At 43.5% G+C, this 27,793-nt stretch overlaps 1 protein-coding gene across 2 annotated transcripts in view; it reads right to left on the minus strand.

Moving 5' to 3' along the window:
- Positions 1–27,793, minus strand: part of TNNI3K (TNNI3 interacting kinase) — a 3,214,557-nt gene that overhangs the window by 2,083,328 nt on the left and 1,103,436 nt on the right. For both annotated transcript variants that reach the window (XM_069641910.1, XM_069641909.1), the window contains 3 exons: positions 25,459–25,551; positions 25,317–25,374; positions 24,884–25,078 (listed from right to left, as the gene is read on the minus strand). In XM_069641910.1, coding sequence (XP_069498011.1) covers positions 24,884–25,078; positions 25,317–25,374; positions 25,459–25,551 — 346 coding nt within the window. The remainder of the gene's footprint in view (positions 1–24,883; positions 25,079–25,316; positions 25,375–25,458; positions 25,552–27,793) is intronic.

The raw sequence follows: 27,793 nt of genomic DNA on the forward strand, positions 1-27,793 counted from the left end.
ATTTTAGAATACAATATACTTAAAAAATACAATATACTTGAAAAATAAATCAAACAGAAAAGCAACAGGATGTCACTGCAAATCCTTCAAAGAGAGTAAAAGAAAGTAATACTTCAACAAGTGCCACAAGCAAAAAAGAATCAATTAGGGAAAGTAAATAAAGGTACTTCTTCAAAGAAGGAAGACCAACTCCAAAAAAAAGCAGTCAGATACAGAACTACCTGGTCCATTTAAACTCTCAAATATAGTTGGTGTAAATTGCTACGCAAATGTAGCAATGAATATTCTATTTCAATTACCACCAATTGTTGAGAACATTTACTTACACAGTACAGGCCAATTGTGTTTGCAAATGTTAGTACTTCACAGAAATGCAGCAAACAATCCTGGCAACACGTATAGTGTTTATGGGATAAGACAACAATTTGGACTACTGTGCTGGAATGGTGAAATTCACTATAAACTCACAGGAAGATCCACAAGAATTTCTAATGTACTTACTATTAGTACTGGAAAACAAAAACATACCTGTAAATGAAATCTTCCAGATTTCATATGTGTGGAAACATACATGCACTCTCTGCAACAATGTGACACAAGAACAAATCCCCAATGAGCGCTTTGTGTATATATCAATACCTAATTGTGAATCCGTTCCATTTCAGCAACTTTTACAAAATGCAAACCACAGTAGATTATGTTCGACAATGCAATTCAGATTATCGCTCCACGTTAGTAATACAAACACATAGTAAAAACGTAATACTAATGCTTCTACGTTACAATGCAGATGGTACCAAAAAGAACTGCAAGCTGACTGGATTCACACATGGTCAAATATCACTTGGTAGGAAAACCTTCACAACAATAATTATAATCTACCACGCAGGAGCCACAACCAACTCAGGGCACTAGACTGCATATATAAAAAAGAAATGTGGATGGACTGAATGTAATGATAGCACTGTTACTCTAAAGCAGAGATTACCAGCAAATCTTACAAACGCTTATTTAATGTTCTTAAAACCAAAATTTGATAACTAAACTGTACTTAAACCTTAAGTACACTTGTAGTAAAAAAAATATAAACTGTCACAATATTCCAAAAGCTATCTAACTGCCTAAAGATGCTACAACAACTAATCAGATAAATTAATACCACTCAAATAGAGCAAAAAATAGACAGTTAGAATACGTCAATTGGTATCTAACTGTCCCAAAATTTAGAAATATCCAAATAAGAGCAAAAAATAGACAGTTAGAATACGCCAATTGGTATCTAACTGTCCCAAAATTTAGAAATATCCAAATAGATAAAGCAATACCACGAAATTGTATAAAAAAATAAACAGTTAGAATACGCTTACTGGTATCTAACTGCTCCAGAATTTTACAATATTCAAACAAATACCTAATATCTTACTGCTCTCAAAAACTGGAAAATTCTAATGTATAAATCATTAGCCAGAAACAACAAGTAAACACTGAAAACAAACAAACAAATAAACTGTACTCTGGTTTGTCATCTACTAAATATGAGGGTCAAAAAAAAGAAAAAATTGTGATTGTACAATGTAATAAGTCTTTATAAAATACTAATACTAACATGCTATTTTCTTTTATCACAGAAATGAACAAGAAAAACATGGACTCCCGTTACTAAACCAAATAATAAGAATAACATGATAAATACAACCATCGCAGCATATCACACCCATACTGGCTTATAACATTGTTCCTTATAAATTTGTTTTTGACCCAAAGTTATAAGCCACTATGAGTGTGATATGCTGCAGTGCTTGTGGCCAGGGCATAGACTCTTGGGTGCATGGCATATGAGTGTGATATGCTGTGGTGGTTGTGGCCAGGGCATAGAGTCTTGGGTGCATGGCCAAATGGCCATGCACCCAACATTCTATACCCTGGCCACAACCACCAGAGCATATCACACCCATAGATTCAAGCATTTCAACCATTTTAATGTCCGCGTACACAAGGAAGTTCCTAGAACACATTCAACTTGCCAGAGGACGTTACAGCCAGCGTCATCGGGACACCCCCATTTCCTTTATGTACAAACATTTCAGGACACCGCGAGTGTTCTTAGAACACTTTCAGCTTGACAATGAACAATACAGACAATGTCTTCAGGACACCGCCTGTGAATATTCCAGGACCCCATGTGTCTTCTTAGAACACTTTCAACTTGACACCGAATCCATTCTGTTTATTTACGAACATTTCAGAACAGCCGTGTTGTCCGCAGACAAATCGAACACAACAAAAGCATCTAGCACATTAAAAAAATACAACATTGCACCTATCTCATACTCCCCCACCCTCCCCAAACACTCTTACACACCAACACACTCCACTAAATACAATTTTTAAACCAAGTTTCACCTTGCTGTCCTCGGTCGTCCGCGAATGCAAGATGACGGGCGCCACCAAAAATCTCACACGCTCCATGCCCCACACCGTCCAATCAGCGAACACGTCGGATGTCCGCGGACATCGCGCAAGCGGCTCGGCCAATCAGGGCACTGTCCGCGGACAGGGAAGTCCGTCCGCGAAGCGAACGGAGATATCACTAATTTTTTCGCCTTACATTTTGGTCATTTTAAAAAAAACTACTGGACGGATTTACACCAAATTTGCAAAAGCACGCTTTTGGGACCAAGCCCCCACTCCTGCTGCAAATTTGGTGTAAATCCGTCCAGCGGTTTGGGCTGTAGGCGTGCGCAAAGTTTTTTCCCATTATGTCTATGGGAAAAAACACAAGTTTTGGGACCCCCCGTATAACTTTGCCCCCCCTGGACCAAACCTCTCCAAACTTTGAAAAGAAATTCAGAGTGGGACATATACTTTTTTTTGCAATGTTTGGTGAGTATTCGTCCAGAGGGAGTGAAGTTATAAGCCACCCAAAAAATGCTCTTCCTATGTAAACACCAACTTAACCATAACTACATGAACGCTACCGCGTCCATGTAATATATATATATATATATATATATATATATATATAAAACAGGGCCTGCGGGTGGTTTGGTGGGGCTGGGGTCATGGTCGAGCCTCAGGCCCTAGGCAATTCAACCATGACTTGCATCCCCAGCATGCTCTGCTGATAACGACACACATTAGTATGCGTCTCAAAAAATATGTTTGTTAAATGAGGTTTACAGTTCTTTCATATATGTTAAAAGGGGAATAATTAATAACTTATATACAGTGATGTAGTATCATGAAACATTTTCACTCATAAAAACCTATGACATTCACAGAAAAAACTTTGTTAAAGGGACGTTATGGTTACAAGTAAAACTGGAAAACCCCAGAAATGTGGCTGTTATAGTAAGCTAAGCAACCATAACTTGCGCCTCCACCATGCACTGCTAAGACTAACACCCAGGAAATCAAAGATGACATCACAATTGACACATATCACATATCTAGGCCACTTGTTTTTTTTCACTGACAGTCATTATATGAGCATTCAAAATGTGCTATATATCTGGACAAAAACCTTAGAGAGTCGAAACACATGTCGGCTGACTTCTAACAATAACTATAGTAACAACAATGGTTTTCAAGGCTGCTTTATTACGACAACAGTTACTTATTGAATAACCCAGCACTCAGTTGAACAGGGCTTACTCTCCTATTCGAAACCTAGCACTTGAAGAAGGAAGGGCACCTTCACAAAATAACCCCATCACCATCAGCAGGGTAAGCCGATTGAAGTACTAGATCAAGCGCAGTGATCTACCAGTTCTACCGCCCTGTAATGACATCATAATCATGTACTATGATTTGCTTATAGGGGCAAGTGGCAAGGCCGAAGCCCTAGGTTTCAATGTGAAAAAGTATTCGGCTTGTGGCTACAGCCTGACGTGCTGTACTGGATTACAACAAAGCTGCATGAGTAGCATAAGCAAGGACCTGAAATTATGCTTTTGTAAATCTGTCTTGTGTTTTATTTTTCCAAAGCGTCCAAATGTAAGTACAAAAAATAGTGATATAATTTGTGTGCATGGACAGTGGACCTAGCCCTTGGCAAGGACGAATGCCTAGTGCGATGTACTTATCGGCACATGCAGCATGGCCGAAGCTCTAGGTTTAAATGAGAAAACAAATTCTGCTTGCGGCTGCAGCTTAGTGCTAGACGAGAATGCAGCAAAATTGTGTGAGGAGCATCAGTGTCAAAAAGTAAGTACACAACATAGTGATATAACTTTGCTGCCTGCGCAGTGGGCCTTGCCCTCGGCAAGGACAAATGTCTACTCTGTGGAATGCGGCATAACCGAAGCACATACCCCATGGATTTTGGAGACTGGCCATGCAAGCCATGAGCACTGGTCACATTATGAGGGTATAGGGGACACTGAACTAGGATGCAGGTTTGGTGCAGTGGATAACTGGGGTGGTTTGGTGGGGCTGGGGTCATGGCCGAGCCTCATGACCTAGGCAATTCAACCATGACTTCCAACCACAGCATGCACTGCTGATAACGACACACGTATGTATGCATTGTAAAAAATGTTTGTTAAAGGGGATTTACAGTTCTTTCATATATGTTATAAGATGAATTATTAATAAATTATATACAGTGATGTAACATCATGAAACATTTTTACTCTAAAAAACCTATGAAAGTCACAGAAAAAACCTTGTTAAAGGGACATTATGGTTATGTTGCACTAATAAAAACCTTTGAAATTCAGTGAAAGAACTTTGTTAAAGGGACATCAAGGTTATAAGTAAAACTGAAAACCCCCAGAAACTCGTCAGTTATGGTAAGCTAAGCAACCATAACACAAACCACCACTGTGCACTGCTAAGCATTACAACCAGTACATCACTGATGACATCACATATGAAATTAATTTTGATGAAAAGTCCCTACATTTGTGTTTATAACGTTGGTAACAAGATGTCAAGGGTTATCAGGAGACCTATCATGAATGACATAATGTTTTTAAGAATATAATCATCTGAAAAAAAACATTGTATTGGAGTGCTGTTGTTAATACAGAAACCTAACCATACATGCACATAGGCAATAGGTGCAGCATGCACCATAGAAGTACAATGTTTTTTATTTGGTAATTTGGGATAGTAAAATAATTAATGCTACCTTATCAGAGTTTTGGGTAATGTTAAACATGGAATAAATAGCATACTTGTGATAGTACAAACAATACATATGAAGACCCACAATGCATATAATACAGAGGCACATACAGGAAAACTAAAGTAAAGAAGAAAGAAACAACATCACCAGAAAATGTCAATAACATTAAAGTTTATCTGCATGTATACAAATAAATCTTTGATGTTGCGAGTGTTAGTCTTAGCAGTGCACAGTGGTGCCGCGAGTTATGGTTGCTTAGCTTACCATAACTGGTGAATTTCTGAGGTTTTTCGGTTTTACTTGTAACCATAACGTCCCTTCAACAAAGTGTTTTAATTGAATTTCATAGGTTTTTTTATTAGTGCAACTTAACCATAACGTTAAGAGCCACTCTAACCTTTCCATGGTGGCATGAAGAAGGCGAAGAGAGAATCCTATGACCATACTACCACAAGCACATTTTTCTTTTGTTTCAAATCTATCCCAATTTCAAAAAATGTTACCTGTTGGACATGTCCACTTTATCCCCATTGGTCGTCCCTTGTGGTCATGGCAAGTAGACAGATTGTCCTCATCATGACATTATGCCATGAAAAGGACAATCGGGCCATGGCCCATGGCAGCAGGCTATACCTCAGTCACCAAAGGTATATCACTATTTTCTGTACCTTCATTATGACACAAAAAATAAAACACGTACACATTTGAAAAACCATGCTTTCAGGTCCTTGCCAATGCTTCTTACATTACTTTTCTGGAAATCCACCCATGTTTTATTTTTTAAGTGTCAAAATGTATGTACATACAATAGTCATATAACTTATCCCCCACTTGACAGAATTAATTCAGACTTTGCACAAACATTCAAGGTTGGGTTTCTAATCTACCTCAAAATGTGTGCCTACATTCGTCAAACGGCAACAAAGTTATAAGCCATCTAAAAATGTTGAGATCCCCCCTCTAATTTAGCCCCCTCTTGACAAAACGTCCCGCTGTAGGAAGGAAAATCCTATTCCAAGATGGACACCATGGAAAGGGAAGGCGGACTCCGTACCACATAACAGGTCCCCAATAGACACGGCCACTTTATCCCCATTGGTCGTCCCTTGTGGTCATGGATAGTAGCCTGATTGTCCGGCTCATGACCTTATGCCATGACCTGGACAATCTGGCCACTGCCCATGGCCACAGGCTATACCTCAGCCAGCAAACGTATAGCACTAGTCTTTGTACCTACGTTATGACACTTGTCAACAAATAGGAGAAGGCGGGGTGCCAGCAACTGTGATTTGCATAGGTGACATCACTTTCGGTATTTGCCAAGGAGTTATGATAGAGCCAGACCCAGAGCCCCATGGTGCTACATAGTAGCTGTTTATAAAACGTTCCAAGGCAAATTGTATTTCAAAAGATGTGGAGTCTTTATGAGAAATATATCCTTGGAAACATGTACTTATAATCATTCTCCTCATGTACTTATAATCATTCTCCTTTTACATAGCATAATTCCATGTGTATTTAACAAAAACATTTGTACCTGTATTTATTGAGTAACACAGGTGTAGTTTTAACAAGAAATGAGTTACAAAATGAACAATAACAGAGATCATAGACACTCCTTGGGTAAGGTGCCCTTACATCAAAGCAAACAGTATCATTAGAGCCAGTTGAAGGATGTAATATAATCAGAACATAAACCAAGGACAGAGGAAGTATAACAGAACATAAATAATTATGACATTGAGAGGCAAAAGCAGTTTATAAAAACTCAGTACTAATGTGAAGTGATCAGTTTTATGTCCTCACCAATTACCTGCGCCACAAAAAGAGACTGGTTTGTAACAGTTTTATTCATACAAATAGGTATAATGATACTCCCATCGGAGAGGCCCCTTGGTTACACGTGTTTCTGGTGCCTTATTCAAATCAGGGCATTTGTAACACAACCAACATTTTTGCTTCTGCATAATGTTTGAAATAAATCAAAACATATTCACAGTTAGAGATATAGGAGTGGTGAAGGGGAGGAGTGTTTAGGGTCAGTGACAATATAATAAACAAACAAAATAAGAAAACCAATTGTTTTTTTGTTTACAAACCAGGCTCTGATTGTGGCGCAGGTGATTGTTGAGGACAAAGCACTGATAACCTTTCGGAGGTGGGGTCTTGACTTCCATTTCCTCACATTTGCGACACTACCCTATTGGGAATAATACATCAAATTGGTCATAAGCATAAGAAGTTGATGAAGCAACCCCCATTATAAACCCAATAACTAATATGAAGTGAACATGAGAGCGGAAGCAACCTGGGTGGGTGAGGCAGTCAAGGATCGGTGGGAAAGTAAGGGGAGCCCTCTTCAGCTAGGAGATGGAGCTAAAGTCTTGATTTGATTAATTCCACCAGTGAGATGGCAATGATAGATGGAAAAGCACATTCTAGAGAAGTGGGGCAAGTAGGGCAAAGGACGGTGTAGGAGGTGCAGGGTTGGTGGGGGACTAACAATTTACAGAATAAATTGGTAGTCCAAGTTGATGAGTAAAAATAGATTCAGTCTGCAAAATATTCAGGTACAAGACCATGGATGGTTTTAAATTAGAGTGGTAAGAATTTAAAGGGAGTGATATTGCATGGAGGTCCACACAGCTTGGTGCTTGTATGTGGAGGTGTGGGAGGATCTTGGAAAATTAACCATTTGCATGTGGCAACATTATTGGAGCCAAGCATATAAGTAGAAAGGTAAACCGAAAAGTAGACTGGCACAGTTGTCCAGCTCTCTAAGCACTAGGGTAGATATTAGGTGGTTTGTTGAATGGAGCATGTTAGGGAGAATTCTCATTTATGGTTAATTTCCCTCAACTAGTGAGTCCCCCAGTAGCTTTGCTGGACTTTTGGAGTTTCATTTTTCCACCTGGTAAGAGTGAGAGCTTTTCCCCCACTCTTACCTGTGTTTTGCTATGTGTTTCCATCTGTTTTTGTGATTGTGGACTCTGAAGTACACCACTTCAGTAGCCCCCTTCTTTGTGTGTGTCACACAGCACCTTCAGTGCCGTGGCACAGGGTTGTCTTTGAGACTTCCCTCGACTCCATTTCTGAGGCGACTACTGTCCCCCAGAAAAGGGTAAAGTTACCATTAACTTTATTTAGTCGATCTACCACAGATCCAGTACACCTCATCTTGCATGGAGTACTGGAAAGGGTTAACTCGTATCCTTTTTTATCTGTACCTCCTAGAGCATTGTTTAGCTCTTTTAACATTTAGACTTGGCTGGTGGCAGTGGTATCTACCCTAACTTTTCTACCGTGATTATATTAGATAAATGTGGTACTGTTCTTGGCTATTATATTAGCCTCGAACATAAACCTGCTTGACCAAATCGTCTTTCTTTTGTCTCCGGTGGGGTTAATTCGCCATTTCTTTTTGTTAAAGTCCTTCTTGTGTTTTACTAGGTTTGCCTTCTTTGTTCACTGTCTTTTGGCGGGCTTCTGCCCAGAAGCCCTCCTCAGGGTGCCTGGGTGTCTAGGTGGGCTGAATGTGAGGGAGGGGTGTAGTCGCCCCCTGCACAGGGTATCCTAGGAAACCCAAGTCAGACTTTGTCATGATTGGCCAGGGTAGTTGTCCGGGCTGGACAACCCCCCTGCTGGGTGATTGACAGCCAGGCTGCGTGAATGGGGGTTTTCGCATAAAAGGCAGGTCTCCTGGGCTAGAAGTCATAGAGTTGTCACTGTAACTACAAGGAACCGAAGAGAATCGGTGAGAACAACGGCTGCTGCAACTACCCCGTCCCGGTGAAGCCCTGCTGCAGTCCTGAGCTATCTGCCCTTCAACAACTCAGAGAAGATCCAGTCCGGAGTCTTCTTCCCTTGAGCTTGACGGGGATAACCAGCTCATCTTCTACAGCCAGAGGATCCTCTTCCATGGTCGAAATCGCTGCACACTACTGTAGTGGTCCGGATAGCCACCTGAAGAGCCTCTCCTGTTTTTAAGGAGCGCACCTTTTATTCTGTGTCACTGCTGCTGGCCTCATCCCTGTGTGGTGCAGACCCCCTTCAGATGTCCTCCCTTCTCGATGAAGCTCCAGGAATCGTGGGTCTGCGGGAAACCAACAGGAACAACTGCAAGGGCACCAGCTGCACCATTGGGACAAGGTACTGTGTTCTGTTGAGGAAACTGGGTGAATCCCTTTTTCTTCATTTCCAAGGCTTGACCTTGTCTTCCCTCCTTATAACTTTTGCTTCTGAACATTGACAAAATCGAAGTACTTTTGGCTCTGTTGAATCGTGAACTGTTAGAATGTGTGATCTTCGGCAACTGGCCCCAGTGTCTTTCGACCCTGGCTCCGGCCCTTTGACTTTTGAACTCCTGTCTCTGAATGTTTCTTGATTCTGCCTGCCTCACCAAAATATTGCCTGTGATTTTTGCCTCCAACTCCCTCTGTGTATCTCAGGTGCTAAGTGTGTTTTTGCCCCGGTAGCATTTCATGTCACGGATACGCGTTTGTTTAGTAGACCGAACTGTCAAAAAGTGATTGCAATCGTATACACGGTAACGTGTTTTTGTGCCTAACACCGGTTCATGCCAACACAGGGTACTTACCTTGAGACTTACTGTACAAAGTGAATTGGTCAGTTGTAGTATATTTAACGTGTGGTTTTTATTGAAGTTTAATAGAAGTGTTGTGTTTATAACAAATGGTTTAAAAATAAATGTACTTATATTTTTCTACCTGAAACCTTGAGTCAGTGTTTGCTTGAGTCACAGTAATTGTGGTCCCTTTGTGTAATCTCTGCTACTGCTCATATATTCTTGAGATAGGCCTGACTGCTCCGCCACTGCTACCACTATGACATAGTACAGGCTTGTACCAAAGGTAAAAATTGTATCACCACCTGTAGTCTTAATTGTGTGTAGTGATCCCTAAGGGCACTGCACAGGATTTTGCCTAACATTGCATGAGGTGGCAAAATCTCTTAATGTTAAGGAGTCTGGCTGAAGTGACAGTGGCCATGATGAACTGGAAGAGCTTAAGGTCACTGTTGGGAAAATGGAGGGTTGGGTTGGAACTGAAGGCTGGTTGAAAGATAACTTCTATCCCTGATTAATTGCGTATGAGACAGCACAGAGCCATACATTAAAGTAGGGTGGTCAGGTAATTGTTAGATCAAGAGTGAAGAGAAGCAGGCTTGAACAGAGGCTTGAGCAATTCCCACGAGGAGGCGTGTTAGGAAGGTGGTACTGGAGTTCGATGAGAAGGAGAAAGAGTGGTCAGGGAGACAGAAGAAAATCCCTTTTTGGTTTGTGGCGTGAGTGAGCCTCAAGATGGTTTAGTAGCCAGTATAAAATCACCCTTTTAAGGATTTTAGAGTGGTGGTGAAAGAGGGAGAATGGCATCTAGAATGAGGGTGGTGTCAGCATTTTCTTTCTTAATGGCAAGCTGTTCTATAGCATGCAGATAGGATACCAGTAGAGAGAGAGAAAAGTTGAATAGGGTAGAGGTACATGGAGATCCTTTTCTAACTTAGTGTAGGAAATGAGTGCTCGGCATTTCAACTTGAAAACATCTATTTATAAGATTCACTTCACGAGATTCACTGTACATCTAATTTCTTATTTAACTATAGTTTAGTGTAGTTTAGTTTATTATTTATATGGCTCGCCATACCCTTGGTCATCAGGGCGCAAACAGACAAGCATATGCTCAACTTAGTTAAACGTACATGATAAGTAGAAAAATACAGACATAAACAATGTTACAATGGGCAGGTATGTATAAGGTAGGAGTTAAGGAACAGTGAGGTAACAGGGTTCATGTTTCCTGCGTAGTCGTAAGGTTGTAATATGCAGTTATGTACAATGTGACATATCGGGTCATCAGTGTCAGATGATATGCTGCACGCGGAGCTTCAAACGCATGGTGAGTCCGCTCCAGGATTAGAGAGTGGGTGTCATGGGAGGTGCATCTAGGGTTGTGTAGGTTAGAGTAGTTAGATGTCATTAGCTCTCAGCCACCTGGTTAGGTTCTGTCTGAAATTAATGAAGGGCTGTGGTTCTCTGATGTCATGGGGGAGGGAGTTCCATAACTCTGCAGCCTTGACTGGGAAGCTATGGCCTCCTATAGTGGAGAGTTTGGAGCGCAGAACTTGTAGGCAGTTTGTGTTAGCTGTTCTTGTTGGCCTGGATGAGGTTCTTTTACATAACCTGTCCATAAGGTAGGGTGGTGCTTTATTATTGAGGCATTTGTGGCTGAGGGAGGCGATCTTAAGTTGAATTTTATCAAACGTGGAAAGCCATTTGTGTTCTCTTCTTATAGAGGATATATGCTCCTTTCTGTTAATCTTGAGTGCTGCTCTCAAGGCATTGTTCTGGAGGACTTGGATTTTCTGAATGGTCTGTTTATTTGCCCCAATGTAGAGTCCGTTGCAATAATTCAATTTGGATAGTATAAGGGCTCTGGAAAGTGTAATGCAGCTGTTTGTGGAGAGGAATTGTTTACTAGCTCTGATAAGTTTGCATGTGTATGCCGTAGCAGAGGCTAGAGAGTTAACTTGTTTGGCAAAATTCATGGTGGCGTCTAGGTAGAATCCTAGGGTTTTTACTTTGTTAGCTACTTTTATGTTGTTCCCATCAATAATGAAGTTGGCATAATCAGGGCTGAGTTTGGATATATAGGTTGGGGTGCCTAGGATGATAAGCTCAGTTTTATCATCGTTCAGGCATAGGCCGTGGGTGGCCATCCATGCCTGAACAATGCTATAGATTCTGTTAACTAGAGCAGATCCTTGGCGTAGACTCCTGAGAGCGGGAGGAGGATCTGGGTATCGTCTGCGTAGTTGGTGTAGGCGATACCCAGATGATCAATTTCGTCAAAGAGGGGCTTCGTGAAGACATTGTAGAGGCTGGGTGACACACAGGATCCTTGTGGTACACCGCAGCTTATAGGGATCGGATCTGCTGAGGCTGATGGAGCGAAGACTCTCATAGTCCGGTTACTAAGAAATGACTTGATCCATGTTTAGCCTCTTTTGAAAAATGGGCTGCAGAGTCAAGGTGGCTACATAAGACTGTATGGTCAACTAAGTCAAATGCCGCTGAAAGGTCCAGAAGGAGGAATAGGGCTGCTTGGCCATTATCTCTACATTCGTATATTTGGGCCTTAAGATCTATTAGAGCTGTCTCAGTCCCGTGTTGCTGACGGAATCCAGATTGGCAGGTTCCGAGTAAGTGGTTGGATTCTAGGAAGTTTTGTATTTGCAAGTAGGCCACTTTGTCTAGAATTTTTAGAAGAAAGGGCACAGTCATGATGGGCCTGAAGTTTGTGGGAATGGCAGGGTCGAGGGTTTGTTTCTTTAAGAGTGGCAGTACCCAGGACTCTTTTAGGTTGTTCGGTACTGTGCCTGTGGAAAAGGAGGAGTTGATGAGTTTGGTCGCCTTTACAGTTGGACGGTTTAAGTCCCAGAATGACCTTTTCTACCTCAATGGTCGATACCTTGGAGAAGCAAAAACAGGCTTTTTGATTAGGCGGTGGTAGTGGTGCTAAACTCTGCGGGATGTGAGGCGTTAGGGATGCCTTCTTGAGAGCAATTTTAGTTTGTAAATTAGCTACTTTATTTGTTAAGGCAAGTTGTATACTAGAGCACCATTTTTTGTCCTTGGTGCAGATTTCTTGAGGCACAATGGGAGTTTCCAATTCTTTCAGAATGCAGAATTCTCTGACGCTAGATTTCGATTGAGATATTCCGGTATTATAAGTTTCTTGTTTGGCTAGTAGTATTTCTTTCTTGTATAGGGCGGAGGCTCTGGAGAGGTTGAGTTTATTTTCGACTGATGGGGAGAGTCTCCAAATGGTTTCAAGTTTTCTTTTAGTCAGCCTGAGATTTTTTAGATGAGGCGTGAACCATGAGTTGAGGTGTTTCTTTGGTTTGCTGTTTCTTAGTTTGAGCGGAGCTATATGGTCGAGGACCGAGTTCATAGCTTCATTATATTGTTCAACTAACACATTAGCGTCTGTAATGTCTGGGAGTGAGTTCAGTTTAGGTATTATGATGGGCATCAAATTATCCGCTGTCATGAGTTTTTTGTTCCTCCTGGGCAAGGGTGGGGCAAGTGAGGACTGGGCAGTAGCAGGGTTAGACGTCACTGTGAATGATAGCAGGTGGTGGTCAGTCCAAATCTGAGGTAGGGACTCTGTGATATTTACTTCGCAGTTATGTTTCACTATCCAATCAAGGATACAACCTTTGTTGTGGGTGGGTAAGTTAACTTTCTGGGCGAATCCCAGCTCTTTCAAAGTCAGGGCAATCAATGTAGATTGGATGTCCTTGGTGTCATTATATCCTAGATTAAAGTCACCTAGCACTATTGTTTGGGATGTATTTTTTAGGTTATTGGACAGGGATGTAGAAATGTCCTCCTCGAAGGTTCCAATGGGACCTGGTGGTCTGTAGATAAGGATGATGTTTAGTGTTTGGGAGTTACCGATGGCTATTTTGACCGTGAGGCATTCGCAGGATTTCATAGTGGTGGTTGTGATAATTCTCATATCTAGACTGATCTTAGCTATAATTGATAGGCCTCCACCTCGGGAGGTATGTCTGTCAGCTCGTAGAATAGTATAGTTGTCCGGGATTGCTAATGAAAGGGCAGGGCCTGCCACATCATGTAGCCAGGATTCTGAGATGGCCAGGAAGTCTAGGTTGTCTGTAAGAATAATATCTGATATCTCTGTTGCATGTGCGACTAGAGACCTGAAATTTATAAGCACTCCTTTGAGATAAGATTTGTAGCTTTCTAAGATAGGGCAGGTAGTATTACGTCTATCTTTAGCGTTCTTTTTGGTGCCATTTGGTATGGGTCTATTGGATTGGAATATTTCCTGGTAGGTTCTGCAGTAACCTTCAAGGGTGACTGTTTTTTTTTTGTGAGATTTAGTAATTCAATTTTCCTAAGCTGGTGGCTCATGCAATTTGGACAGGCGAGCACGTAATCTTAGGTTTCTGTCTACAGTATTACATGGCCTTTGTGTGGTAGTACGATCTTGATATTGGTTCATTTTAAGTCCTGTGATCGGTTGTTGTGTGTCGAGCATGATGGGGTAGGTGAGATGGGTGGGAGAACGCTCCGTGGTTCAGTGGCTCAAAGTGTTGGCTTTGGTGGCCAAGCTAAGTATTTGTACTACTAGTATGATGGAGAAGGTAATGTGCAGTAGTAGCCAAGGTGTCCTGTAGAGGGCGGCTGTGGTACATTTACCTAGACCCAGGGTGTACATGCTCAATGGCTGAGTAGAGGCAGGCTAGGTGTGCCAAACAGGCTAGGTTCAATCTGGGAATACAATTGTCAGAATACAATTTAAAATGGCTAAGTGCAGGCAGGCTAGATGCGACTATCAGTCTAGGTGCAATTTCAGTTGTTGGAATACAATTTAGAATGGCTAAGTACAGGCAGGCTAAATGCGACTATCAGGCTAGGTGCAATTTCAGTTGTTGGAATACAACTTAGAATGGCTAAGTACAGGCAGGCTAAATGCGACTATCAGGCTAGGAGCAGTTTCAGGTAGCAGGACATAGATAGATTAGGACCGGTTAATGGGCTAGGTGCAATTTCCTAAATCAGAGTGCAGATAGGCTGTAATTATGTTATTAGCGGGCTGAATACAGTACCATCTGAAAGAATGTAGCAAATCTAGGTGCAATTATCTGGCTATAGGCAGTTTCAGATGTCACAGTACAGGCAGGCTAGATACAGATAGCAATTTCAATTATTAAGCTTGCATAAGCAGGGGTCAAGTTTGGGAACTCTTCTCTCTTATGAGAGACCATAGTGCAATATACAACAATCAGATAGGGAGTTAGACACGTGCATTATGCTGAATACATCCAAACATTTGCAGCCATAGGCACCTGAGTAACTGCTGAAGGGCAGTGAGTTAGTAGTCAGAGCTGTCGGGGGCTAGTTGGAATAGAGCAAGTGGGAGAAATTAAGTGAGGAACAAACATTTGTGCAGATCATTCATTAAGTGAATAATCAGAACGGGGGGTGCAGTATACAAGCTAGCAATCGGAGGCATAATTGCATGTGTCGGTGCACATCAGTGATAATCCATATGCTTGTGTCAGTTATGCATAAGCAAGTATAGCAGCCAGGAAATAAGGTCACTGGGAGTGGCTGTATTAGGGAGTAGTGATATGACGTGTAATCAGACAGTACCTTAGGTTTGTGCCTCGAGTTCAAATCCGGCGATGCAGGGCTTCTGGCAAGAGGCAAGGACAGGCTAAGACAGGAAATAGCCTTTGTTCCTCCTTGCCTTCGTTCCTGATGCCGGCTCACGCCTCCCGGCTCCGGATTGGATATTTGAAATCGGTATGGGCCAATCAGGTTATTCGTGGCCAGGCAGGCTGGTAGTGGAGATCAGGAAGTGACGACCAGGGGGCTAGGTGGCCATCTTGGAATGGTGTACCGTGTGCATTCGTCAGGGTGCACGAAATAGAATTAGCAAGATTGGCAAGAATATCAGCGGTTTTACACAGCTGGATGGGGGTAAACACGGCGTCGGAGTACTAAGCCACTATAAACTATAGTTTATGCTTACCTCTACTTTGGTGATCAACATCCTGTTGGTGGGCTGTACCAGCCAATGTGGCATTCCCTGAGGTGCTTGTCACCATTAGAACCGAGCAGATTCTCCATGGTGGTTACCATGATGAAATCCAAAACAAACCCTTTTTTGATTTGTATTGTGGCCCAAAGTGCGAGAGATGTTATGGCGGAAACGGAATCAGGGTTAAAAATTGTCCGTCCATGAGACTGAAAGTATTTGAAAATCATTAATCTACAAACAAGTGCTTTTAAGAAATGAGAGCACATTATTTTACAGCTAATAGAGACTGTTTTAAAACATTCTCCTTCGATGAATGTACTCTCATCCCGTGTGCATTATATATATATATATATATTTCAGAAAACGCCATTTTAGAAAATGGCATCAGTATTCTGCTACATGCATCATAGATAGTTTATGGATGAAATCATTAGATCCCTTTTTTTAAAGCATGTCAGCAAATGTTTGTGCCAACACTCTATTAGCTCGAAGAAAGATCTAATAGTGGTCAGGTTGATGAGACACTGCATTACCACTGTACAATATGCTAACATCTGCAGCATACCAAAACCAAGGATGCATGCGGGGGCGTGAGTGCACAACACAGATATACAGTAAAGAGAAAGGTCACAACCCAGACTACAGCTATTTCCACAGTACATGCTGTGTCATCAGAGTTCGAGAATAAGGACATCAGTTATCAGAATGAGTTCAAACTGAAGACAATCTGGAGTGTCTGCCTCTAAAGTCAACATGACTTACATGCCCGCTATTGTTAGATAGACTAGTAAAAGGTTTTCGTACAAGCCACAGGCAGGAGCCGTAATATCTGCAGTAGCAGGCGAAACCCCTGCATTAATGGTGTAACTTATACTGTACCATAATGCGTTGTTACCAAGTCTTATACGATTAGAAAGAACTTTAAAGGGAATGAGAAATAATACATGTAAAAAGTCCCCTTATACCATTTATTTATTTATTTTTGTATTTATGTATATCGCACAAACAGCCCAAGGGCATCGTGGCGCTGTTACTTAATGCAGGTGCACCCACGTAATAATAGATTTTTCTACTACTTACATGATACAACCAGCATAACACATGATACAGAAGCAGTGGCAACATGTTGGAATCCAGTGATACAATATTAGTGAGATTTGAAAAAGTGTGTAGCTCAATTTAGATGAATCTGACACGTTTTTAATGTGCACTCGAATGTGTCCACAGTACAATAACAAACCTTTAAAGAGATCATGGATCGAGGGGGATCCACATCCGAGTGTAGTTTCAAGCTTGATGTGGCAGCAGCCCCAACACAATGACCATCTCTATTTCCAAACCACTGCTCTGCATAAGTGGACATTAGCTACGTGAAGCATGGTAACTCAAGCTCACCTTCTGCACTGCAGACACAGAAATCAACTACTGCAAAGGTGGGAATCCACACCTTTTCAAGAGATAAAAGGCTAGTGGGCACCACATGCTCCATAGTTACCGGGCACCCTAAGAACATATTGCTAAACAACATACAAACACATCACAGTGGCTGGCAGAGGGCAGGTGCAGAGATTTGTCAACAGAATAAAGCTGACAAGCCATCATATACTACTGAGCTGGGAGGATGGAACAGGGGTAACATGTTTGTTTTGAAAGTGAGGCAGCGTGGGCTAGTCTCTGGCATGAAGTGCGGCATAAAAGTTACATTTTTTAAAATGTGTTTTACTGTTTCTGGTCTGTGATTGGCCCGGCCCTAGTTTTCGCTTGAACTCATTATTAGCGTTTTGTTTTGAAATCTGCACTGGTGATACATGAAGCAAGATTACAAGATACAAGATTAATTGCTGCCCCCAGCAAATGAAAGGCTTCGACTCTATATTGTAAATATATTTGTACTATTGTACTTGCCAACAGGTAAGGAAAAGCAACAACATAAAATAAATAGAAATTCAAAAAGCTATTGGCAAAATTGAGAATCAAGCCCGGCTCCCTTTGCTGTTCTCTTTACTTGAGACAAGCATTCATACCGCTTCACAACTAATGCCTTAACCTTAAAGCCAGTAGAAGTATATATATGCTTCAATTCAGTTGAGCCCATCAACATACCAATGCCACAGCCTTGCACATATTCAAAGCAGCTTACTGGAGCTGCCCTTTTGCCCTTCATAAGCAGCCCTCCAGCCTCTTTTCCTTTGCAGTTGGTGAGCAAGTGTAAGTAGATCTAGGTCACGTGGCCTGAGTCCCACCCACCTGCCAATCACTTTAAACTGTTGGTGCTGTCCTGTTTTGCCACCCTTCTCCCCTACTTAAGCAGCCCTCCAGCCTCTTTTCCTTTGCAGTGTGTGAGGTGATGCAATTGGATCTTGGTCACGTGTCCTAAGCAACGCCCACCTGCTTAGCCCTGGCCCTTCCTGTCTACTCTTAACTCTTAAATCAAGGGCATCTGAAGTGAAGGAAAGACACAGAAAAAGGAAATTCCTGTTTGGACCTGTTCAGACCAGGAGGACCGAGGGCCTAAACCCCTGCTGAGATAACAGGTAAGCATGTGGCCAACCTCACCATCAGCAGGCAACATCAACAACATTGCCCCTCCTCTAAGGCATAGAATCCACAATGCAGCAACCTCCCCTGCATCAGCTCCAAGTCTATCAGCACCACCTCACTATCCAAAACACAGACGTTGTTGCTTGCCAATGTCTACTCAGCTATCACTCATGCAACCCACATCGCTGAAATCATCACTACATACAACCATGATGCCATCTACATCATCGAGACCTGGCTGACACCCACCTCCACCCACGTCCATGACAGCTTCCAACAAAGAGACCATCCAAACATGACAGGCAGAGGCCCCACAGTCATCCGTGTTAGGCGGAAACCTGTGCAGTTCCCTCTGGGACCACTGCAAACGATTTAGGACTACAGGTGTTTGGCAGTAAACCCAATTGGTAGCAGTATGTACAACACAGATTCACTTGGTAGCTGTGGCTGAGCAGTCAGACTTCCCTCAAGAAGAGTTAGGCAGTATGTGGAGTATACAAATAGGGCAATCTACACAGTAGAACAAGCAAACACGGAACAAGGCTTTGGTGTAAAGATACAAAGGTATTTATTTATAACAACACATCTATGAAAAACACTCTGGCACTAATACGGCAAACAACTTCAATCACAATTACTATAAGAACAAAATCAATCCCCCTAACAATAGTTTGACAAGTCTAGGTTCAACGGCACCACTTATTTGCAGACAGAGGTAAATGCTTTAACCTAGATGGCACTCTAGTATTCGTTAGGACGGGAGAGAAAAGGCAGGTTATGAAATCACTCGGTACCAACACTTTTACGAACAAATGCAAGGCAAGTAAGGCAGGGTCTACTGCAGATCGCAAAGTTCAGAGGCCAGGCCCACTCGGAGAGAGGCAAGGCGATATGTCCCAAAAAGTGTCTCAGTGGAAATGCGCTTCGAGTCTTTATCGCAAATTGTTATAGAAAGATTGGACCAGTTCAGAACAGAAAGTTGAGAAAGCTTGGAGGCGACCCAATGGAGAGGCGAGGATTAAGACACCTCACTCTATCCGGCAGAAAGGGAAGCCAGGCAGACACGGTACCTTGTTTGTGGAGAGACAGCTCCCGCGGGGGCAGTTGTTCCTGGTGGTGGATGCACGTCGGGTCTTTGCCAAGAGAAGAGATGATCTCGTCGTCAAAGGAAAGCACCACCAGGGACGAGACCAGCCGCGGAGTGCTCCGTCACAAGGCACCACCTTTTGGTCGCGGTACAGGGGTAGTGGCTATCCGGTTGCGGAGTGCTCTGCACGGGCAATTCGACCACTGCCTCCTGGAGCGAAGAAAAAGCAAAGGGGACTGGTTGTTCCCACCAGTCAGGGGAAGAGACTCTCCGGCGGGGAGATCTCATCTGTCGTCGGGAAGTGGTGAGTCGATTCAGCAGGGCTCCACCGGAGGTGTCGTCGTTGCAGGTCGGCTCAGCTTTACCCTCGTCGGATTCTTAGGTCCTGTGGCGACTTCTGAAGATCCAGTCCCAAAAGACCTGCTTTTATGCAGAAAACCCCAATTTATTCAGCCTAGCTGTCAATCAAAACACGCTAAATGGTGAGCGGGGTGGCTCACCACTTGGGCCAATCACACCAGAGTGCGACTTGAGTTGGCAAGGCAACTCAGTCCAGGGTGCCTAAACCCCCTCCCACACCCCCTGTGGTACCCAGACAGAATGGCACCACTTTGGAGGGCCTCTGTGTAGAGGCGCGCCAAAAGTGGAACAAAGGGCTCAACCTTTGGTTTAGGAGTCACAGAGACAAACACAGACGCCATTTTAAAAACCGAGTTCTGGCCGAAAATACCAACCGATAGATTTATTGAAGATAAATAAACCGGTGGTATGTTAGAGATTAACGAGGAAAAGTATTAACCTCCAACAATGGGAAGAATCCCATAGGGTTATATTCGGGGTCGAATATAACAAGTAGTTTCCACTGCCACCAGCCAAAACTCGACGAGGGGGGATGGGACAGTGCCCCTTTGAATAACAGACCCAGGAGTAATCGAATTACCCCTACTAGTACGTCCACAATAGGATGTTTTGTACTAGTTCTGTTAGTAAATTTAGGTCTAGTAAAGCCAATGGTGACTTTACATGCCCGGGGAGACAGTAATCAGTCCCTGGGTATGGTCTATGGTGGAGGTCCGCTAGGACGCCCCAGTGTTACGGCACGGAGGGTGCATTGTAACACACATAGCAAAACATATGAGACCCTATGGAGTAAAAGACCCCATAGCCCATAGAACACATTGGCCCTCATTACGACCCTGGCGGAAAGGGGTTTACTCCAGCGTAATGCATGGCGTACCTTTCCGCCTTACTGCGAGTTCCCGTAGCGCCATGGTGCTTTTTTCGCCTGGTTTTTCCGGGTGGAAAAATCCATGGCGCTACGGGACCTGTTGTTAATTACGCCACCGTATTTTACGGTGGTGTAATTAACGCCTTCCCCACTCCCATTATACCCTATGGGGCAAAAATGGGAATGGGGAAGGGTAAATGGGGATTGGGGACTTACCGCCCCGCCAAGGTCGGAATGGGGCGGTAAGTCCGCCAACCCCCATGGCGCAGTTGGCAGCTTTGCGCCATGGACCATGGTGCAAATTGCACCATGGTCCTCCGCCAGGGTCGTAATGAGGGCCATTGACATTCAAAGGAATTAACCACAAACTCCAGAAATCCAGAAAAGCTGCTGGGGGACTCACTAGGTTAGGAAATTCAGCCTAAACAGAGAATTCTCCCTAACAATCCACAAGAGTTTGTGACCATGCACCAGACTTGACGTCGACAACATTGGGTCCTTAAAAGTCCTCTCCTGCCCCTTACTGTACTCCCCAATAGACACAGTCTCCTTCCATCTCATCTACCGACCACCGAAACCCAACACCAACTTTATCAGAGGCTTCACTGACCTGGTCACCACCATGGACCTCATGCATGCAAGCCTTCAACCTCCCAGGCAACCAGGCCACCACACTGATGAAGGAACCTCTACTTGGCCTTCTCAACACTCTCAGCCTCACACAGCACATGAAAGACCCAACACACGAGAAAAGTAACATCGTCAACCTAATCATCACTGCAATGTCTTCCCTCCACTACAGCTCTCCTCTCCCCTATGACTTGGTCTGACCACATAACCATGCCTTTCATCATCCTCCACGCCACCCCAGTAAAGCACTCCTAGCAGAAACCCATCAGACAAACATTCAGGTCCTTCAAGAACTTCCTGGTGGAAGCCCTCACGTAAGAACTCACCAACCTCCACCTTACATGCACTGAACACCCCCAACCAAACTGCAACTCTCTACTGGAAGCACTCATTGCCATCCTATCTGCCTCCATCGACTGACACATGCCTCTGAAACAACGCACATGTAAACTGAAACCATCTTCACCCTGGTACATGCAAGAACTCAACCTCAGCAAAATAATCATTAGGAAAAAGAGAAAACCTGGCACTGCGCCAGGACCGCATGCAACCTAGCACTCCTCAAGGAACTCCAAGCCATCCACCGACAACTAATCGACACAGGCAAGGCCTCCTACTATCAGAATACCATAGCAGAAGCTGAACACAAAAGCAGTGCCCCCTTCAAAGCGGTCAAGCACTGCGTCAACCCGGTACACTACTCTGCCATACCACACTTCATCGAAAAATCAACTACCATCAACACGTTCTTTATCGACATCCACAGACCCACCTCACATCCATCCATCCAGCACCCTGGGCAACATTCAAGACACTCTCAACAGAGGACCTGGTAGAAAACCTAGCTGCCCTCAAGCCATATTGTATACAGACAACATCCTCCAAGCATCCGTCCTCAAGAACGTCTGTGCAGAAGCTCTCCTTCCCTACCTGGAGATCATCAACAGCTTCCTAATTCAAGGCACCTTCCCATCGATCTTAAAAACAGGACAAAGGAACCCACTCTGGACCACGACAACCAAGGTCAATATCGCCCAACCCCATCCCCCATCTTCCCTTCCGAGATAAGATCATCGAGAAAGCAGTAGCCGCACAACTGCAGCAACACATCAATACCAAACCTACAAATCTGGGTTCAGACTCAGAATCAGCACAAAGACAGCAACCATACAGGTGGCCGATGACAGCCTCGCAATCCTTGACAACGGGCACCCTGCCTTCTGGTTTTGCTCGAACTCTCGGCCGCTTTTGACACAGTAGACCACCAGGCGCTTACGGTCACCCTCCATCGGTGCATGGGTATCAGAAACCTTGTCCTATGCTGCTTCAAGTCTTACCTCGCCAACTGCCAGCGGTTTTCTCAGATGGAGTCCTCTAGATCCCTAATGCTAATCGTCACCTTAGAGTCCTGCAGGGTTCCATCCTATCCCCGGTGTTCTTCAATCTATACATGGAGCCGCTGGGAGCACTCCTAGCACACACAACATCCACATCCATCAATACACCAATGAAACACAGCAATACCTCAAGATCGACTCCATCAAGCACATCGATAGGCTGAAAGCCTGCCTTAACTGATCCAGTCTTGGATGTCCAGTGCATACTTGAAGCTCAACCCCTCCAAGATCAAATTCCTACTCCTCACCAACAACACTGAACACCCAGACATACAGACCTGACTAACAACCATGAACTCTGAGGGTTTCACATCCAAGCTCACCTCCTGCGCCAAGTCCTTTGAGTTCCACATCGACAAACACCTCTCTTACAAGACACACAAAGGTAATAAAAGTCTGACAGCTTGGTATCAACTCTCCCTCTGCAGGAAAGTCATGCCGTTCCTCCCTCCAGACAGCTTCAGATCCACGCTCCAGACAGCTTCAGAGCCACCATTCAAACACTGGTACTATCCCAGCTACATGAAGGCAAGGCACTCCTCCAAGGCCTCCTCTCATCCTCCCATCTGTTCCGTGCGCCCCTGAGAAGCGTCCTACACACAGCTGCATGCCTCATCAAGGGTCTACACAGATACAATCGCATCATTCTGGCCCTAATCGACCTTCACTGGCTGCCACTGCATGAACACATCAACGTCAAGTCTGGCTGCATGGTCTATAAGGCAGTCACCCTCAAATCACCCCCTTGTGGAGAAACTCAGCATCTCTGGCGAACAGGGTACCGCCAGAAGCCAGGACACATGCAAACTTGAAATCTGCCACTGCAAAAAGGAAAGGACTGAAAAACAACCCTTCTCTTCCTACACTCCAAGACTATGAAACCTGTTTCCCGTCAGCTTCAGACACGCCCCCACGGTCCTCCAATTCAGAAAAGAACTCAAGACCCACCTCTTCAAGGAGTCTCTCCTCCTCAACACATACGCCATCATGTCGCCCCTCGCGTCACCTGACTTGCTACATGCCACCTGGCCCTCTCCTCCCCATCACCCGGTACAGCTGTAACCCTCCTCTGTGCCCCTCTGTATTCTACCCCCGCTGTATATCTGATCTGTTGTTACCGCTGAAAAGTGCGACCTTATGCATCCGTACTTTTGTATACCTTTATAAAACACTCTGTTGCTTCTCAAAGCTAGGTCCGCACTCAATAAAATAATAATAATTCTACTAAAAAGGAAGAGTTAACCAATGGTCACTCACTGAGGCAACTGGTCTTGTATTGAGGCAAAGGGTGCATAGGGAGTCGGACGTTAATTCAAATGACTATGGCAATTACTGTTGTGATGTGCAGTTCCCTTTACACACCTCTATCGTTGGGGAATTAGTACTCAGCAGTGCATAACTTTGTTCTTTGTTTCTGGACTGAGTACTGACAACTGAAACTGATTGAGCAGCCAAGAGAACAATCAGAGACACTAGTTAGCAAACTGCAAAGACATATATGTCCATTAACGTAGGAGGTTCTAAGCATGGCACAGTGAATAGGAAGGTAGGCGTGTGTGCATGTACAGATGGATGCTAGACCCAGGGGTGTATCCAGGGAGTGGCCTGAGGTTGCAAATGCTACCCCTGGAATCTGATTGGCCACACCAGGTGCCACCCTATTATCCTAGTGTGTGCGTGTGTGTGTGTTTGTGTGTGTGTGTGTGTTTGTGTGTGTATGTGTGTAAATCCTACATTCAGCAAGCGGTTGACACACTGTATTATGGCGTTCTGAATCAACCATAGTAAGCTCTTTGTACTGCCTCAACCGTTCTATTGTTCACACACATTGCCACAGCGCATAAAGGTCATAAGATCATTTGGAATCCTTTAAAAATACATAGATTTTCATTGGAAAGTCCCGTACATTCGCGTGATAGTGCCTCTATATGCCAAAGAACATATTGATAGCGCACATTGTATATGGATTTGTATAGCTCAAGAACATATCTTTTGGTTGTCTTAGGTATAACCCAAAGGTTAGCAGATGCCATGTCACCGAGGGTACCATGTCTCCATCCTTTGCTTTCATTTCTCTAGCAATTGCATTCTGGGAAATGAACTGCTGGGAAACTCCAATTGAGTCCAACTGAAGTAAAAGCAAAGGGTGTCGCTGATGATATGGAGTCATCTGGAAATCTTATCAGGAAATGCGTAATATGTCAGCTTCATACATGCGACCTTTCACGTACTGAGCACTGCATGTTCATTGTATTTACGAAAACTGATAAGTACCTTTTCTGTTCGTGTAGCAAGCAGAACAGGGATCCTCCTGACACGTACTGTGTTACAATGGCAAACTGGCTCGGGTCATCCAAGCAAGCGCCAACAAACTGGATAACACAGGGGTGGTTGAGCCGACAAAGAATTGAGACTTCGCGGCAAAACATGTCAACATCAGATTTGGAGCAATACGTATTGGCCCGATAGCTGAAAAAAATGAGAGTAAAGTTACAATCACATGAAAAGAGACAGGAACACAACATAGAATCAGATAATGTAGCATCAGGGACCTAGCGAACCACACTTCAGCCACTTGCAAAGCACCTACAATTCATAGACCCCCAGATAGGCCCAAGGACTGTGTACTTCTACAAGCCACCCTACATTTGCCAGCTCGCCCCCCCTGCGTCACATCATTGCGCACACTACCAAAATTAAATCTCACCGTTTGATGGCCACTATTCGATTTCTGCACTTCCCCTTGTACACTTTTCCAAAAGAACCTGAAATATTTCAAAAGAAAAGTATAAACAATGCATTTAAAAAATAATATATGCAAAGACATAAAATTAATTTCACTTGATTACCTGATCCAATAATTTCGTGGAACTCTATGTCTGACAGCTGGAGGTGAAAATGAGAAGGAAGGCCTGCACGGAGGAGGAGAACGTCTGCTTTTTCTGTAAAATAGGTAAAGCAAGAAGGAACATTATTGAGAGCTCGAAACATGGGTTTAAAGCAATGTATTACTGGCACAGAAGTCAACACTTTGCATTACAGAGAAGTTGTGGAATCAACACAGCATAATGCTTTGCCATGGCAGTGCAATGACACTGTGCCACTAGTTCTTTGTGAGCACTGGAATGCACAGCAGGCATTGACAGTTGGATGCTTCCATTGTGGTGCACTGTGGGTGCAGCGGGAATTCACATTGAATATGCCCCAGCTCCTGCATTGCTTGTTCCTGTGGGCACTCACTGGCCTGTTTGGCTAGGTGTTTTCTGTGATAATACAAACATGTGCACAGGCAAAGGGCAATACCTGGATGGATGTCAATTCACCAATATGGCAGGGGTCGGGGAAGTGACATTGTACACCTGAGGACATCAATGGAAGTGATGTCATATGGCCTATGACCCCAATGACATCACATGAAATAATACCTCATGACATTTAACCCCAATGACATTATCTGAAGTGACTTACAGGTATAAACAAACTTACATAAACTTACATTTTATAAAATACCAAACTATCAAACTGGTACTGAAGTAGACAAGATACTTTTTTAGATAGCAACCACAATTTAACTGGGATGCTGCCTTGAAATTCCGTGGAGCTGGTATGCTAGACAGGGGTAGATCCAATAGAACCAACATTGACCAGGGGCCTTGGAATGAATATGCCCCTACAGCCTCATATGGCCCTTTAGTGCAATCTTATACCAAGCATATGTACACTGTCAGGTGTCGCAATCAAATGCCAAGAAAAGCCCTGCATTTCCAGGTGGGGCCACAATACAGTATGCCTAATGTAGTATCTAGCTGAGGATGCTGCCATCTTATGTCTGTTATAGCTTAGGCGCAGTAAACATATGTAGGTTACAGATTTATGTATCCATTTGCTTCTATTACATGTCAAGTGTATCTTTAAATGTCCAGTAGTGCCTCCCAATTTTAGATACACCTGGTATGGTTACTGAAATAAAGTCGACACCCCGTCTGGTACATTTGAATATTTTACTTGATTGGCTGACAAGTGTTACAGGAGCCAACTGCGCTATGTCCTCCTCCCTCAGCTCTAAGCTCCAACTATGTCTGCACATTCAAGTTCCTTTGCTCAAACATTTTAAGATTCAACCACAAACATTTGATTGCAGGCTGTTCCAGCAAGGTTTGCCCAGAATCCAGTACATACATAATAACTGTGTCATGTACATAACAACTATATAACACACCACCTTCTCTTTGAACTGTTTAAACAAATGGTGCATGTGTTACATGTAGAGAGAATCCAGGGAAGGCAGAGGAAGGAAACGGGAAGGTGAGGAAGGAAGGGGAAGAAAACAGAAAAGAAAATGAAAGCAAGGGGAGTAATGAAACATTACATATGAAACTGATAATAAGTGCTGTGGTGAGGCATGGGCGAATCCAACAAATACCATGGATAGTACGATCCAGTGGTCCTAACCAAGGTCCTAATCAACTCTCACAATCTCTTTTTGTTCCATGCATCGCCTCCTTCCACACACACTGCGCAACCATAATCACTCTCAACTATTTTGGTTGCTGAAAACTAAGATTCACATTCTTTACTCTTTCTGGAAAGTTTGATTTTCACACTGTCACCAGGCATTAACTCACCACCATTACACCCAACTCTGACATAAGACCTCAATTTAGAGGCCTCACTTCAATCTCTAAAACAATCCCCAACACACCTGGTATCAGTAACAACCATCTGGGAGCATTTCAACCAATTGGAGTTAAAAATACATTAGGTTTCCGACGTCATTTAATCTTGAACGGGGAAATCACAGTGGTAGGGTGTGGAGTGACCCTGTACTGAAAAACTCTCTGAAGCAAATCCACCTGTCAATCTATGTTATTTATCACTGACCACCTGACACCATCCATGACAGTACCGTTGAATCTTTCCATACAACCATTACCTTGGGGATGATACAAAGCACTTCTCTTATGCAACACCCCTATCTCACTGAGCCACGCCTGAAACTCTCTTGACACAAACTATGGACCATTATCACCCACCAGCTGTGCAGGAAATCCTTCTTTTCAGAACACATTCTCTGGAAAGAAAATCAGGTTCCTAGAGATGACATCTCTGACTACACCCACCTCAGGCCACCTGTATAATAGATACATAACCACCACAATGTAGCTCTCCTTGCAAACAGAAATA

This window comes from Ambystoma mexicanum, chromosome 1q (assembly GCF_040938575.1).
Source record: "Ambystoma mexicanum isolate Mex_15411 chromosome 1q, UKY_AmexF1_1, whole genome shotgun sequence".
Classification (NCBI taxonomy): Eukaryota; Metazoa; Chordata; class Amphibia; order Caudata; family Ambystomatidae; genus Ambystoma; species Ambystoma mexicanum.